Source organism: Crotalus tigris, unplaced genomic scaffold (genome assembly GCF_016545835.1).
Source record: "Crotalus tigris isolate CLP2741 ecotype Arizona unplaced genomic scaffold, ASM1654583v1 scf7180000024470.1849372, whole genome shotgun sequence".
NCBI classification, from domain to species: Eukaryota; Metazoa; Chordata; class Lepidosauria; order Squamata; family Viperidae; genus Crotalus; species Crotalus tigris.
The window spans coordinates 531,945-548,671 of record NW_024100641.1 but is presented as its reverse complement, the minus strand read 5'-3'; the positions used below and the strand labels follow the sequence as shown (position 1 = coordinate 548,671).

The window sequence follows — 16,727 nt, the reverse complement described above, 5'->3', positions numbered from 1 at the left end:
TATTTTAAATGAACGGATGAATAAATCATCCAATCCCTTAAGATTCTTCAACCTGAACTCTTTCTAGAATTCAACTCCCAAAATTCTCAGAAATGATTGTGCTAGCTGAGGAATTCTGGGAATTAAAGTCCACACTTCTGCAGAGCAAACAGAATGCAGAACGGTCATCACTAGCAACACACAACTGGAAGGCTTGTGCAAAGAAACGACATCGATTGGCTTCATTCAAAACTCATACGCCAATTTTAACAAGTTTATTTAGTTTTCAGTACAGCAAAGAATGTGTACAGATCTACACGTAGCTCTGTAAAGAATGGGGGGGGGAAGTACTTGCAAGGCTGCCTGCTTGCCCACAGTGACGTTTTCCCACCTCAAAGACATTGTTTTTCTTAAGTTTATTTTTTGTTTTGAAAAAAAGAGCGTGAGAGAAGAATTTGCTTCCTCTGGCACATTCAGAATCAAAAAAGAAAATGAAGTTTCTTTCAAGGGTGAAATCAAAACAATCTGCTGATATGAGTGAGCTGATTTCATCAGACCATTAAATTCTTACGGAATCAGAGGAAAAATTGCAATGCAAAGCAATTGAGCAAGCATGTGACTCTTTTTTTTTTTTTTTTTTGGTGGCCAGGTTCCGCCTGGTCCTGCTACATTTCTCCCTTTGTGGTTGGGGTGCCTGATGCTGTAATAAAGTTTTGGCCAAAAAAGAGAGCACAGACGATCACTCTCAAGAAGGGGAAAGATTTACAGGCTGAACAATTGAGGGGGGATAAGAGGACACCCACTTCCGTATTAAACGAATGAACGACAACTGATACTGTATTAATTGCCTAATCTGACATGATTATTTAAGTCTCCCTGTGTCAGTCACTGCCTCCAACCTGACATTTATGGAACAAAGGCACTAGGATTTGAGGCACCGAAACAGAAAACAACATTCCTTCTCACTTTAGCATCCTTCTTCCCTGGAAGCTAAACCCCAGAAAAAATCCACCAGAGTTTTCAGTCTTTAGGTAGTCAGAAACATTCTCTTTTTTCCCAGCTTTACTATTATTATTTTTTAATGCGATGAACCATTTCTCCTGAAAAGCTTTGCATAGCGTGGGCTATTCTATAAGCCTCTCTCATTTGGGGAAGCATTATTGATATCTCATCTTCATCAGGAATAAAACAACTCTTCTGTCCTCAGAGATTTCAGATATCTATGTCGAACTGGGCTTCTTCACCTGCAAAAGAGAAAAACAATGGATAAAAGTGTCTATGGAGATTCTCAGTCATCCAGGTCATGGTTGTTTCAAAAGGGAGCTGGACTTTTTGTTTTTTCCCTGAAGACGTTTCACTTCTCATCCAAGAAGCTTCTTCAGTGCTGACGGTCAGAACACTGAGGAAGCTTCATGGACAAGAATCTAAACATCTTCAAGGAAAAACAAAGTTCAGTCACCTTTTGAAAAAGCATCTCTGCAATTGACAAAAATCTCAGTTTCATGTGTCTTCATCGGATGCCACGTACGCTTGAAAGCATTACTTCTCAAAGTTTTCCTGAACATTCCAGTTTTAACGGTGGACAGTCATTTCCAAAAAACCCTGCATAATTCGTTTTCCAAGAAGTAGTGATGAGATGAACATCACGACTTCTTCAACATCTACATAGCAATTGACAACTTATAATCCTCCAGCAGTCCAGTCTGGCAAAGGACAATAAAATTATTGCTTTGAAAGCTGGTGATTCGGAGGCAGAAGAAGCCTATAATCTGTGCAAAAATTTACTTCAATGTTCCCAGCAGAGAACAAAATACGCCCCCTTTTAAAAAAAAAATCTTTGGTTGCTAGTTTCGATAGTGGTTTTGCTGCAGCAAAGCAGTCAACAAAGATGCTCAGAAATGGAGAATTCCAAGAAACGTTGATCTCAACTTGGTTCATTTGCAACCACACTCTATAATCATAGGACCTATTTTGTTTAGGCAACACAAAACAAAACAAAAACCCCAGAGCCTAAGCAAACACAAACAAAACATAGGTACACTCAACGCTCTTGGGCCTAAGTCACAGTTCTGACATGAAAGCTGCTCTACTGTATTCTGAAAACAATCTGTGAGAGTTAAGCAGTTAAAAAAATCTTCAACACAGGTAGTTTTCGACTTACGACCACAAGGGAGCCCAACCTTTCTGTTGTTAAGTGAGTTTTGCACCCTTTTTACAACCTTTCCTGCCCCAGCCGTTAAGTGAATCTGGCTTCCCCATTGAACTTTGCTCGTCAGGAGGTCGCAAAAGGTGATCACGTGACCCAGGGACACTGCGGTTGTCGTAACTATGAGTCAGTTGCCGAGCATCTGAATTTTTATCATGTGACCATGGGTTTGAGGCAAAGGTTGTAAGTGTGAAAAATAGCCATAAGTCACTTTTTTCAGTGCCGATGTAACTTTGAATATTACATTGGCGACATGGCTATTTTTCACACTTACGACCTTTGCCTCATGCCCATGGTCACATGATCAAAATTCAGACACTCGGCAACTTACTTTTGTAAATTAAAGATTACGGCCCATGATCATATATATCAGTGATGGCGAACCTTTTAGAGACTGAGTGCCCAAACTGCAACCCAAAACCCACTTATGCATCATTGGGTGCCGGATGGGTGTGGCCCATTGGCTGGGCATGGCCCATTGACTGGGCGTGGCCCATTGGCTGGGCATGGCTGCGGTGATAACGGCAGACTGGGTGGGACTAAAAAGTTCAATTAATCAATTCCAACTTTGCAAGATCTTTTTTTTTCCCTATGAGAAGTTGAAATTGATTGGTTGATTGAACCTTTTTTTTTGTACATGGCGGCGGAGGCCTAAAGCGGAAAGGTTTTATAAAACCCAGCTGAAGGCCTAGGACTGGGGCGACGGCACATGTGCCCACAGAGAGGGCTCTGAGTGCCGCCTCTGGCACCCGTGCCGTAGGTTTGCCACCACTGATATATATAAAGAAAGATACAAATTGATAAGCTTATTAAAATTCATTTCACTGAAATATAGTTTTACATTTAAAAATGTTTGATGGAAGCCGTCAACATAGGAAAGTTTTAAAAGAAAGGCAACATATAAATAAAGACCCGTCTTTGTCAAGCATGCTCTGTCTTGCGGATTCCAGAAAGACATCTGGGAATGTCCAAAGTAAGAGAAGGCAAGCAAAAACATCCCTAATATTCAGACGCAGAGCTTCCGAACATGGAGGAAATGGTCAACAGCTGCTAACGGGCTGCATTTTCTCCAAAATGATCTAATCCCCTTCCCTAACATCTAAATCACCCATCATTTAATAGGAAACTCTACATCAGGGACGTCCAACTTGGCAACTTTAAGATCTGTGGACTTCAACTCCCAGATGGTTACCGATGCAGAATTGTGTAGGGAATTTAAATGGAACTCCACAGGCTAGCAACGAAGGGAATGTATTCTAATCCTGCCTTAGGCATGAAAGCCACCTGGGTGACTCTGGGCCAATCACCAGGTGACTGTGAGTTCTAGTCCCACCTTAGCCATGAAAGCCAGCTGGAGTAGTCACTCTCCTTCAGCCCAACCCAACCTCACAACAGAATTGTTGTTGTGAGGAAAATGGGCGGAGGAAAGTCTATTGAATATATTTGCTACTTTGAGTTAGTTTAAAAAATAATAAATAAATATGAATAAATAAAATATTCACATTACCCATCAAATCTCAGGTGGTCAGTTAGAGCCAGCATTCATGGTGAAAACATGTAGGGTTTTTATGACAGATCAAAACTGACCAGGCTATGTTGGTTTGGCACAGAGAAAAAGCAATATCTGTAACCCAACTCAGCAACCACGCCATGTGATTTGTACACGTGACCACACACCTAAGCCTGGTTTCTCATCGTCAGCAGACATAAAGTTGACCTCGGTCTGGAGCTCATCCACACTTCGATTTGTCACACCTGGAATGTCTGGAAGATTGCAAGGTGGTGTTTTGGCAACTGGAGAATTTCGGCACGCCATTAAAAATTTGCGGTCATAAATAATGCGGGTACCTATAAGAGAAAGATACCTACAATTTACTGCTGTTCTCAGAGAGTTAAGGAACCAAATATTGCTTAGAAAGAATTTCCAGTTAACCTGCCATGTACTTGTACTTGTATATACATTGTACTTTTGTCTATAATTTTCGTTTAAACTTTTAAATGAGAAGATAAAAACGAATGGAAATTAAGGTAAAGTAAGGAAGAAAAAAAAAAACGAAATCAAGGAAAAACGGCAAGAAAAGAAAAAGTTGTAAAAAAACCAGAAAAGGGGGAAAGTGGCTTGTGATATTCTTCACAACAGTTTTAAGTACAAATATATTTTAGCCTCTTTCTAAAGTTATATCATATTGCTCTTTTTATAATCTATCCTATCTAATCATCAAAACCATAAATAACAAGCTCATTTTTTTCATTTTTATACAAAAAGTCCATAAGAGACTTCCAGTCACCAACAATTGTAGATAATGTCTTTTCTCTAACCAAAGTAGTCAATTTATTAATTTCAGGAAAATTTTTCAAGTTCACCAACCATTCCTCCATTGTGGGTAGTGTCATATGCTTCTATATCTAACTAGACTGCACTTTTAATATTCGACAGCTTGTCTCCTTCCCCAATCAGGGTTAGATTTTGGCTTGTTTTCACAACCTGGCTCAGTCTTTCTTATTTGCTCTGTAAGACTGGATGGAATCAGGCTGATTTACGTAAAAAGGTGGAAACTCCTGGGGAAAGTAAAGGGTAATGTGCAGAAGCCAATAAACCTGAAAAACAGATTGAGGTTCATCATAACCCCTGGTCATAAAACCGTGGTTTTCCACAACAATGAAAGCTGGCCAGTAAATCTGTCTCCATGACACTTGGTCTGAAACCCTATGATTAATAGTAACTGAGAAGTAAGCAGCATAACATAATTGCTTATGTGCAGGCATGTGTGATTATCTGGACAGTTTTACAAGGAGAAGTGCACATTAGCCTTACTTTCCTCTTTTGGGCAAGAAGAACAGAACAAGCATGAAAGGAAAACAAGGGATGATATGCAATCTTACGTAAATTTGCAACCGGTTGAGGCTGCGTAAAACTTGTGAGCAGATCTGATTCTTTTGCTTATTTCAAGGTCTATCGTTAAGAATGGCTGGTTCTTCTTGGTCTAGAAAAGTGTCCAAACATGGCAACTTTAAGACTTGTGGGTCTTCAACTCCCAGACTTACCCAGCCAGTAGGTCTTAAAGTCATCAAGGTTGAACATTCCATTCTAAAGCAACTTACCACTCAGCCTTCAAGAAGAAAGCAAAGCAGAGATAGTCCCACAACATTGGAGTCTTGATTGCCTTTCCTATGCTGTTACCTTTCCCAGATATTTTTCACCACAAAAAAGGTCTCATGGGGGACCATTAGAACTGGAGGCAAACGAAGTCCTTTTATTGCAATAGATAGGTTTATGTGTGACCACTAGAAGGAGCCTTGTACTCTTATTTTGCTTCTGTATAGAGGCAGTAAACACAACATTTGCAAGTCCTCTGGTTGGGCTGAGTAACTGACTCCTTCCAGTTTTGAAATGTATATTCTACATTAGGCAATCAATTCCCGAACAGCCACCCATCCTAGGTCTTCATCCATGCAAACTTTTTAAATTTTTCAACTGTATTTCAGCCTTTTGCCACTTCAATAGAACAAAGAAAGAAGAAAAATGTGCAAGTGTCCCTTAAAAAAAAAAAGATTGTGAATTAACAGCAGAGGAATCACTACAGCTAATTTGACTATGTATTCTTTTCTGTTTTGACATTTTAATGCGCTTGGTTCAGCTTCACTGCACCTGAAATTCTATGTTTCTCTTTGCCTGCTGACAACAGGATTCAAGAGCAAGATTATTTGTCATTATGATAGACTTTTTCAGTAATTTATTGTTCCTACTAAGTTCTTAATAAGATTCTTCCTGCTTTTGTAACTGCCTTCCAGCAGGAATGTAATGACAGAGAATTAGGAGGAAATAGTGTATATTTTCAGAATTTGCATTCAACACTGAGCTGGCCAAGCAGTTTCCAAATATAGCTTTAAGTACAAATCTTTTAAAACCCAAGCTAAGAAAACTGGGACTTTATTTTTTTAGGGTTAAACATTAAACCCCCCAAAACCCGAAGCTTCAACCTCAAAACCACAATGCGAGAACTTGCCTTATTTGTAAACTTTATTGTGGTCATTGACCAATTCAAACGCATACACACACACCACAAATTCCGAGACAGCAAGTAAAGACAGTAAGAAAACTTAATTCTAACACCGAAGCAATCAAAATGTGGCATATTTCCAAAAAAAAGCAAAACATTTAGAGAAATCAAGCCACGCTGATCAGACTAGTAGGAAATTCAATGAAATGGAGAGTTATTAGCTGTAAATAGGCATCTTAGTAATAAGACCAATAGCAAAGCATGGGTTTATATTTCAGCTGTTGCCTTAGATTTAAGTAAATTCCAGTAATTAAAAAAAAAGGAGGTAGAATTGTGGTCCCCCAAGATTTTTATGTGCAAGTATTTTTTTTTTTGCTGCTGAATTGGCATTTTAAGCTGACTAGATGATTATTAAAAATATGGGAATAATCATAACTGCATCAAATTAGCCCAGTTTGAATTAAGTTTATATCTAAATGCAAAGCAATGATATTTAGTTTTTGGTCAGACCCCCACCTCTGTTGGGAGTATAGGACCTGCTTCTCAAAAGCTGAATGCAAAGATTAAGAAAGCACATTGCATGAGGCATTCAAGGAAGGTTGCAGAACCTGTGGCCCTAGTCTTGCCATTCCCACTGGCTAGGCCAGGATTATGGGAGCTGTAGTCTAGCAGCAACTTTGAGTAGCGTAGCTGAGAGTCTTCACTTCTCCTCCTAAGGAGAGCCACACTTTCGCATTTACACCAAGGAACTGTTTTCAAGTACTTAAGTTCTGCTGCCGAGTAGCACTATTTCCTTGGCCATATTTCGATCAAACCTTTCAAACATATTTTTTTTCAAAAAGAATTGGTGGAAAATGGGTGACAAAAAAAAAATCAGGTTTCCCCCGTTTGGAGCCATTAGAGCTAAATTGTTTTCCAACCATCTGAAGTTTGATGCGTTTCCAGGAACAAGGTGGGTGGAGCGGGGAGGAATTCAACGGTTAGGAGTCCACAGCTCAGAGCTCCACCCGATACTGAACAGCAATGAATCAGGATCTGCAGACAAGCGGCTTTCCCTGCTTCTGACGCCTGCCAGCTGCTGGAACACCCGCAGAACAAAGACTGTTTTCCTAGAAATGTTGTCACTGTACCAGTTATTGCAAGAACATTTCATAAGGGGTTCACCGGAGGTCTGAATCCCCGAGTTTATATTCAGACACACGCTCTCGAGACTCCTGTTTGCTTAATGTCATAGCCAGACAGGGTAAAAACAGAGGGCTTTGAAATGTTTTCAGTTGCTGGAGGGGGAACGGAGGCATTCAGGCCTCGGCAGTAGTCCTCAACTTACGATCCACGATTGAGCGCAAAATTTCTGTGGCTAAGTGAGACATTTGTTACATCAGTTTTGCTCCAGTTGTTAAGGGAATCACTGCAGTTGTTAAATTAGTAACACGGATGTTAAGTGAATCTGGCCTCCCCACTGACTTTGCTTGTCAGAAGGTCACAAAAGGGGATCACGTGACCCCAGGACGCTGCAGCAGTCATAGTACATGCCAGTTGCCAAGCGTCTGGATTTTGATCATGTGACTATATGGCTGCTGCAAAGATCGTAAGTGTGAAAAATGGTCATAAATCACTTTTTTCAGTGCCAGTTGTATCTTAAAATAGTCACTGAATGAACTGTCCAACCCTATACCATTTCAGACAAATGTCTAGTCTCTTCTTAAAATCTTCCAGTGTTGGAGCATTCACAGCTTCTGGAAGCAGGTTGTTCCACTGATTAATTGTTCTAACTGTCAGGAAGTTTCTCCTTAGTTCTAGGTTGCTTCTCTCTTTGGTTAGTTTCCATCCGTTGCTTCTTGTCCTGCCTTCAGGCACTTTGGAGAATAGCTTGATTCCCTCTTCTTTGTGGCAACCCCTGAGATATTGGAACACTGCTATCATGTCCCCCCTCGTCCTTCTCTTCATTAGACTAGACATCCCCAATTCCAGCAATCGTTCCTTATATGTTTTAGCCTCCAGTCCCCTGATCATCTTTGTTGCTCTTCTCTGCACTCTTTCTAGAGTCTCAGCATCTTTTTTACATCATGGTGACCAAAACTGGATAAAAACTGGATAAGTAATGACAACCTGGAGTTTCCAAATATGTTGGCTTGCTAGCCTTTTCAGAACAACACCATGCTGCTTAGATATTCTGCAAGATTGAGCCCAACCTCGCTTGGAGAAAACTGGCCAGAGTCTTCATGAAAGGAAGCTCTCCCTGAACAACAGTGGGAACACTTTATGATCATGTTCAGAAAAGGTCAGGCATGAAAGACCAAGGCTACATATTAAGTTCCAATCAAACTGATTTATTGCTGAGGCCTAGGCAAAGGAATCTAATCAACTAATGAGTAGCACTATTTTGTAATGGAATTCAGGAGGATTTGGTCTTAATCCGTTTGTGGTTATGTAGTGATTCTAGGCAGGTTCCTCTTTTGACTCTGCCCCCAGGCTCTCTCACTCCTTCTCCTACAAAAAGAGAACAGTGTAATGGTATGCAGAAATGACTTAGGGAGACAGGAGGAAGAACTGCAGATTAAGCAACCTTCATGCAAATGATATCTCGACCTATAGAAAGAAAAGGGATGTGTGTGGGGGGGGGGGATTAGAGAAGAGACCATCTCTACTTCACTGGAGAGTAAAAAGGAAAGGAAGGCATCCTGCAAGATTCTGTTAATTTATCTTTACAATAAAGCCAGACTTTAGTATCCTAGCTGTGCTGGACTATCTTGAAAAGCCAACAATCAATCTTACTTTTTTTAATTCATCTCTCAATTGTCCCCAAACACCACTATGTCTGGTGTTTGGGGACAATTGTCTTTTCAGATATGGTTGCAATGGGCTTCATAAACACCAGGCCCCTGAACTTTTCCCAGGCCACCACAGGCTGAATATTTGTTGTGAGCAGGTCCCTCTCCGTGCCATTAACATAAATGTTGTGACACTGGTCATACTGGCCAATTTCCCAGGGGCAATCTGAGACTGTTCAAAACAAACCACAAATAGGACTATCAGCCATCGATCTTATTGCGCTGCGGCAAAAAAAAAATTGTTCCCTTTTTCTGAGGACTGAGGGATCCTCCTTGGGGTCAAGGAGAGACAATCATGATAAATTAAGGCTGGAACTGAAGGAAAAAAACCTGTAGCTCACGAGACTTTAACCGCCCTATTCGAAGCCACATTTCCTCATCAGAAATAGGAAAAGGGGATTTCAACCAGACGTTTGTCCTCCCTTTTCCCAGACTCAGCTTTAGAGCAGAAGGAAAACAATACGTTTTAGTCCAGTTAGCAGTTTGCGTTATGCAACCTCATCCTGCTAGAGAGGGAAAGATATAGGAAAGTGTAAACAAATCACGATCCTTATTGAGTTTTTAGGAGAACAAGAGACATCTGCAGCAAACTGGCTTTCTGCATTCGGCTAGGAAAAAAATATAACCAATGTGCAACACAACAGTGCTATCATTAGCTTTATGATAATTGGTTATCTTTCCCCTTCCCAAGTTCTCAGCTCACAAAATGACCTCAGCTCTTCTTGGTTGTCTCCTGTAACTTTCCTATATAGCAGTGTGTCAGTCTTCACCTCCCCCCCCCCCGTTTGGGTTCTAGCTCAGCTCCAGAAATAACTTTTCTGCAAAAACTTTTCCCTTCCCAAGGCTTGTTGTTAATCTCCAAGACTCTAACTAATCTAGAAGAGGGATGAGCTGTGTTCATTCACAGTGTTTGCAGAAGAGCCATCAAAATCTTAACCTTCGGGTTAATCCTAAACTTTATTTGACATCTCACAGCTTTTTGCTTTCTTGTTTACCACTGGTTCTCTCCACGTGGGAATGCACTTGCTCTGCCAATAGATTAGTGTTTCTCAACCTTAACAGCTTGAGGTTGTGTGGCTGGCTGGAGAATTCTGGGAGTTGAAGTTCACATATCTTCAAGCTGCCAAGGTTACAAACTGTGCAACAGGCTACAATAACTTCATCTGTTTGGCCAAGTGGGCTACAAACTTATACTTTAGACCCAGGACTATTTCTCTTCTTTGCTGGTTCTGAGTGCATTTGAAAGAAGCAAACATTGATACTTTCATGATAATTACAATCAAGCTGGTTTCCACATTTTGTTTGGGTTTTTCTTCACCCCTCAAAACAGTGGATGGGACCATTAGAAACCATTCAAAACAGTCTGCAAACAGTCGTTTTTTTTCCCCAGATTTTATGGACATTCTTCTGCTCTAGAGTCAGAGGGAAAAAGCATCCAACACCCAATCACTCTCCCTACATTTGAAAGATTAGGAGGAGGATACCACAGTTGTATTATTTCCAGAAAGGTAGCTGTGTCAGATGCTGTAGCAACCATTAGAGGATTTGGATTCACTTAGATCTGTCTCTGCTTCAAGGCCAAACTTTAAAAAGAAAAAAAAAATCACTACGAAAGAAAATGTTCAGGCTGAAAAATTCAAATCACAGACTAAAAACACCATTGCTAGAACAGTCTGATTTCGACTTTCTGCAACCCAATCCATGTGCACAAACAACTTTCTCCAAATGGCAGATGATGCAACACACAATATGTTGAAGCACAGAAGAGGCAACCATAAGAAGCTTTCCATAAGGCTTCTGCAACATTAAAGGGTTCGCGTTAGTAAATAATTGCTTTGTACATCTTGGAACCTGTTCGTAACACATGATTCGCTACCTGCTAGAGTTCACCAAGGTGACCCAAGAAATGATAACACCATTACCTTGTGAGCAGCCTGGATGGCAGCCCAAAACTATTATGCAATGCAAAACAAACAGAGCTGAACATGCTTCCTTCCAGCTTCGGAATTCTGCCGCATGAGGTTTTCTGCTACGTCTGTGCAAATCTCACCCTGGCTCTCGGGACTGGGTGCACAAATGTAGGGAAGCAAAAAAGTGCTCATTATGCACGACTTTAAACCCACCTAAGATTCACTTCAAAGAACCAAAGGAATTTGGAAAACTTCCCTTAGAAGTCCTGGACGTACGACCACAATTGAACTCAATTTTTTTGTTGCTAAGTGAGAACAGTTGTTTAAGTGGGTTTTGCTTTATTTTACAACCTTTTTTTTTTTTGCTTAAGTGCAATTGTTAAGTTAGCAAGTCTGGCTTCCCCGTTAACTTTGCTTGCCAAAAGGTCACAAACGGTGATCACAAGACCCCGGGGCACTGCAACCGTCATAAATTAAGAGCTGGGGGTGGTGCAGTGGTTAGAATGCGGTATGGCAGGCTAATTTTGCTGACTGCCAGTTCCCTGCAGTTCGAGTCTCACCGGCTCAAGGTTGACTCAGCCTTCCGTCTTTCCGAGGTCGGTGAAATGAGGACCCAGATAGTTGGGAGGCAATATGCTGACTCTGTAAACCACTTATAAAACACTACGAAGTGGTGTATAAGTCCAATGAGTCAGTTGCCAAGCATTTGAATCACGTGACCAAGGGGATGCTGCATCGATTATAAGTGTGAAAAAGTCATAAGACACTTTTCCCAGTGCCACTGTAACTTCAAAAGTCACTAGGCAAACTGTTGTAAGCTGAGGACTCTCTTAGAGAGGTTAGTTTGCTCTAGCAAATTCACCCCACTTGTTTCAACATTAGGACATAGAAAATCAAAGGGCCATAGATTGTTCATGTTTCTTTTCCAGGTTAGTCATATTTTATTATTATTATTTTATTTAGTGAAAAGCAGCTATAATTGCACCCTCCTCCACACAGCAACAATAGCTTTTAATGGCATAATTTCAGATTGCAACAGCAGGACAGGCTTTTGATTGTGAAAGCATGCAAATTCGTTCACTGATGCTTATAGGTCAAATAAAACAAACTGCTTATGCTTTTTCCTTCCTTCCTTCCTTCCTTCCTTCCTTCCTTCCTTCCTTCCTTCCTTCCTTCCTTCCTTCCTTCCTTCCTTCTTTTTCACTTGTTGTTGACAATGCCACGAAATTACTAGATGATTAAATAATAGAAGCTATTCAAAGGGAAGAGCCCAGACCTTAAAACTCAAGGTCTTCTGCACAATGGAAATTGTATTTTCAATTTCAAAAATTCTAAAGTTGTGTCCATGAACATTTTGCTTGGTGACAGAGCAAAAAGATGCTTCGGTCACACTTTGGGTATTCCAGCAGAGAGGATATGAAAGTTATCCTGCAAGTGGAAAAGTAGACAACAATTAAACAATGCTGTCTACTGGGACTCTGGAAGTGCATCTTCTCTGTAGCAGTGCCTGATTTGTACTTACTGCACATCAAGCCACGTGCACAAATAACTTCTCAGAATGGCAGATGATGCAATACACAATATGTTGAAGTACAGAAGAAACAACCATAGGTGTTCTCTAAGGCTATAGTTCACCCCCACCTCAGATCTTCTGTTTAGATAGAAGATCTGACTCCCAAGACTTTGGCCAGGGAGAATGAGACCTCTTTTGTCACACGTGCCATCTTTTATTTTTACCTTTTATTGTAATTCCGTTGTTGGGGGCCACCCAGAGACCCATTAAGTGTCAGGTAGCATAGAAATTTAAGAGCATATTATTAAGTTAATTCTTTTTACTGAACATATTGTTAAAACATATTAAAAATAAGAGGACGCTGGAAAAGGCATGCTAGACTTCAGCTAGGCAATGTGACACATTTTTGGCAGCAAAAATGTGCAAGTTTAGAATGCCACCCTTGTGATTTAAGTTGCATGACCTGCCATGTGGGTCTTCTCCAGCCACGAAAATACAGTCCAGAATGGACTGTCTGCTAAAGCTTCCTTAGACCTATCCAAACTTAAAGGCAGCCACTATTTTGCATCAGTCATGAGGAATTAAACCTTGCAATTGCGTGCATAAACCTGATTTTTAGAGCAAGCATCGTCACAAACAGAAGCAGCAAATGTTTACCAGCGTTATCTGCAACTGACACACGGGTGGCTTTATAAATAAACATTTACAAAGAAACAAATCTATTGCTTTAAGGGGCCTCAGTTTTAACGAATAGATTTTAAGTCAGACTTTGGTTGTTTTTAAGAAAGCAAATAAGCTACAATACACACTGCATTTTGCTGCATTGGATACAGGTAATCCTCTACTTACAACAGTTCACTTAGTGACAGCACCACTGAAAAAAGTGACTTACATTACGACCGTTTTTTTTTAACAGTTACGACCGCTGCAGCCTTCCCGTGGTCACGATCAAAATTCAGGCACTTGGCAACTGATTCATATTTATGACGGCCGCAGTGCCCAGGGGTCATGCCATCCCCTTTCGTGAGCTTCTGACAAGCAAAGTCAATGGGGAAGCCAGTTTCACTTAACAACCATGTTACTAACTTATCAATTGCAGTCATTCGCTTAAGTGGCAAGAAAAGTCATAAAACGGGGCAAAACTCACTTAAATGTCTCACTTGGCAACAGAAATTTTTGGGCTTAGGGGCGGTCGTAAGTTGAGGACTACCTGCACTGGTATCTTGGAAGAGTTCCTACTTGTGCACTCCTAAATACACCTCAGGCAGAAAATATATCTTCTCCTCAATCTGCTCGCCACCAAAAAAATGTTGCAATGTTGCATTTACCTACTTTGATGTTCTTAGACCTTTTTTACACAACACATCTGGTCCAAATGCAGTTAAAAAGTACAGATAGCCATGCCTGGAAAAAAAAGAAGCCTATTCTGCAGAGTTTGTAGTTCAGAGCTTTGTGTCAGGTTTCCCACACCAAAGCCTGGGTCAAAAAGCTTTCTGTGCAATGCTTGTTTTTAACAGCACACTCACAATGTACAGAACACTTTATGGAAAAGTGTCTTTTCTGATGGATAAAAAAGAGGGTTCCCAATGACGCGTGATCCATTGCTAGTCTCCTGTAAATGTTTCTAGGATTCAACCACTATTCCCAATTACCTCTGAAGCACAATAATTTCTTCCCTGGCCAATGTTTTGTACTGTTCAGGCACTCAGGGGAGGCACTGAGGATCTAAGTATCAATTAATCTAAACTTGGAAAGGGACCATGTGGGAAATAAAGACGATTCTCTGAGCCATAAGCAAGTTTCATATCCATAAGCAAGTTTCAGACGGGATATTACTCCTCTAGACATTTTGAGAAAGGCTGTTCCTAGCTGGAAAAATCAAAAGGGAAGTCTTGATCCGTGACCACCCAATTCCCTTTAGACAAGTAAGAATATTCCACTCCATTATAGTAATAGTAATAGTAGTAAAGTTGGAAGGGACCTTGGAGGTCATCTAGTCCAACCCCCTGCTCGGGCAGGAAACCCTACACCATTTCGGACAAATGGCTGTCCAGTCTCTTCTTAAAAACTTCCAGTGTTGGAGCATTTACTGCTTCTGGAGGCAAGCTGTTCCACTGATTAATTGTTCTCACTGTCAGGAAGTTTCTCCTTAGTTCTAGGTTGCTTCTCTCCTTGATGAGTTTCCACCCGTTGCTTCTTGTCCTGCCTTCAGGTGCTTTGGAAAATAGCTTAATTCCCTCTTCTTTATGGCAGCCCCTGAGATATTGGAATACTGCTATCATGTCCCCCCTTGTCCTTCTCTTCGTTAAATTATGTTTTACTGTAGCCTTGGGATTCATTTATACATTGTCTTTCCAGAAAAATGGGGCGATTCCATGAGGAAGCAGGCCTAGCTAGGACCCATTTTAAAGAAATATGCCACCTGTTAAGGACCCTAATCCCAGTGTGTCCATGTGAATGTGTGTGTGTCTGTGTGTGTGTGTCTGTGTGTGTGTGTGTGAAGAATGCTAGCCTTTTCCACTGAGAATAGGAGAACAAGTCCAAAGCCAATTCCAGATGTAGCCCTATCCTGCGTATTCCGTCTTGGGGCCAATCCCCTTTTCTCTTACCCACACAGGGTTCAAGGGTTTATTGATGAAATGAAAACTCTGAATAAGTGGAGAGAAGCTGGCAAGCCTGAGTCCAGCCTAACTGCTGGATCTGCATAGCAGGAAAGGGCTTTTTTTTGCTCTTGTTAGAAAGATTTTAGCACGACTAGAAAGGAGTTAAAATGTTGGGCACCGTTTCAGGGTAAGCCCTGAATTGCTCCCTTCTCAGAAGAACACATGCCCTGCCTTTGATTCTTCCCCTGCAGGATTGAACCCATGCCCAGAAGCATTACTGTATGCAACTACTTTGTACTCTCCTTCAAGCGGTTTCTCTCCATGCTCAGTGGCACGCCAGCCCACAGCTTCTTGTTCCCCCTCTTCTCTCCCCCCCACTGCCCTTCTTTTCATGACAGAGGCCCTCCGACTCTACTTTCGCTACCTTCTTTTAGCGCTCCAATCTCTTCTCCTGCTCCCTTCTCTGCATGCTCAGAGGCACTCTTAACCCCTCTGCAAGTTCTTTGCCTACTCAAAGCCACCCCTAACACCGTCTCTCCTTCCCTCTGTGCACTCTCTCCATGCTCAGAGGCAGTCTCAGTGCCACCTCTCCTCTGCCCCTCGTGTGACTTTCCCTCTCTGCTCAGAGGCACTCTTAACACCTGCATGCCCTCCATGCTCAGAGACGCTCTTTACACCTCTTCTGCCTCCGGTGGCTCTCCCTCCAGGCTCAGAGGCACCCTTCACACCTTCCCCTCTGGGCACTCCTTGCATGCTCAGAGGCACACCGCCTCTCCTCCCTCCAGCGGCTCCGCTCACCGCCAGGCGTGGTTCCGAAGAGAGTGCCGCCAGGAGTGGTGCCGTAGTCGCCCGGAGGCAAGGCGACTCCTTCGGCCAAGGCCAGCAGCTTGTTCGGGACGGGGATATCCCTGCCCAGCGTGGGCTCCGGAGCGGGCTGGGGGCGACAACAGGCGGCGGACATGGCCGGGAAGAGACGCCGCTCGCAGCCGCGATCGCCTGCCGAGCCACAGCCGCCTCCTCCAGCGCAGCGCAGCAAAAGCTCGGCCGAGCACCCGCCGCCCCGCCCCCTTTGCTTGGCCCGCGCGAAGCCTCTTGGGAAGTGTAGTCCTCGAACTCGCCCCGGGCACGCGTCTCGCCAGGAGCCAGCTGGAGCTGCGGAAAGGAGACGCTTCCGAAGGGTGGGAGGTGGGAAATTTGGAGAGAGGAGTTGCTCGGACATTACCCCTGAATTGCATCTGAAGAGGGATGAGAGGGAAGAAAGGAGAGGAGAGAGAAAAGAGTAGAGGAGGGGAGAAGGAAGAAGGAAGGTTGGAGGAGAAGTGGGGAGAAAGGGGAGGAGAATGGTGAAGGGAAGAGGAGAGGAAGAAGAGGGAAGTAGGGAAGAGAAGAAAGGGAGAAAGAAGGTAGAGAAGAAGGAGTGTGGATACAGTGAAAGGGGAAACGCGAGCAACACCAAAACTCATGTGTATGTATTTGTTTCATTTTATTAAAAGTATCTTATATACGAATGTTAAAAGAATGTATGTTAACATCTGATAAATATCACGGTATATGTATGGGGGAGAGTTTGGAAAAATAAAAAAATATTTAAAAAAATGAAGGGTGGGAGGTGGTCGCGACCTAGCCGTCGCCTTGCTCCCCCTCCCTGGATGATTAACGGCCCCTCTTGCTAAATAAGGCGCCC

At 42.2% G+C, this 16,727-nt stretch overlaps 1 protein-coding gene across 1 annotated transcript; it reads right to left on the bottom strand.

The window, feature by feature from the left end:
- Positions 1–239: 239 nt before the first annotated feature.
- Positions 240–16,099, bottom strand: EIF4EBP1 (eukaryotic translation initiation factor 4E binding protein 1). The gene is made up of 3 exons (XM_039332954.1): positions 15,842–16,099; positions 3,863–4,033; positions 240–1,223 (listed from the first exon to the last, which is right to left on the bottom strand). The coding sequence occupies exons 1-3, from the start codon at positions 16,002–16,004 to the stop codon at positions 1,192–1,194; spliced, it is 366 nt and encodes a 121-aa protein (XP_039188888.1). The 5' UTR covers positions 16,005–16,099; the 3' UTR covers positions 240–1,191.
- Positions 16,100–16,727: the final 628 nt, after the last annotated feature.

Excerpts from the sequence above, each read along its gene's own strand:
- EIF4EBP1 (XM_039332954.1), bottom strand. The coding sequence starts at position 16,004 with ATGTCCGCCGCCTGTTGTCGCCCCCAGCCCGCTCCGGAGCCCACGCTG. Across the intron at positions 4,034-15,841 it reads CTTCGGAACCACGCCTGGCG|GTACCCGCATTATTTATGAC; the intron begins GTGAGCGGAGCC and ends TTTCTCTTATAG. Across the intron at positions 1,224-3,862 it reads CGATGAGAAACCAGGCTTAG|GTGAAGAAGCCCAGTTCGAC; the intron begins GTGTGTGGTCAC and ends TCTCTTTTGCAG.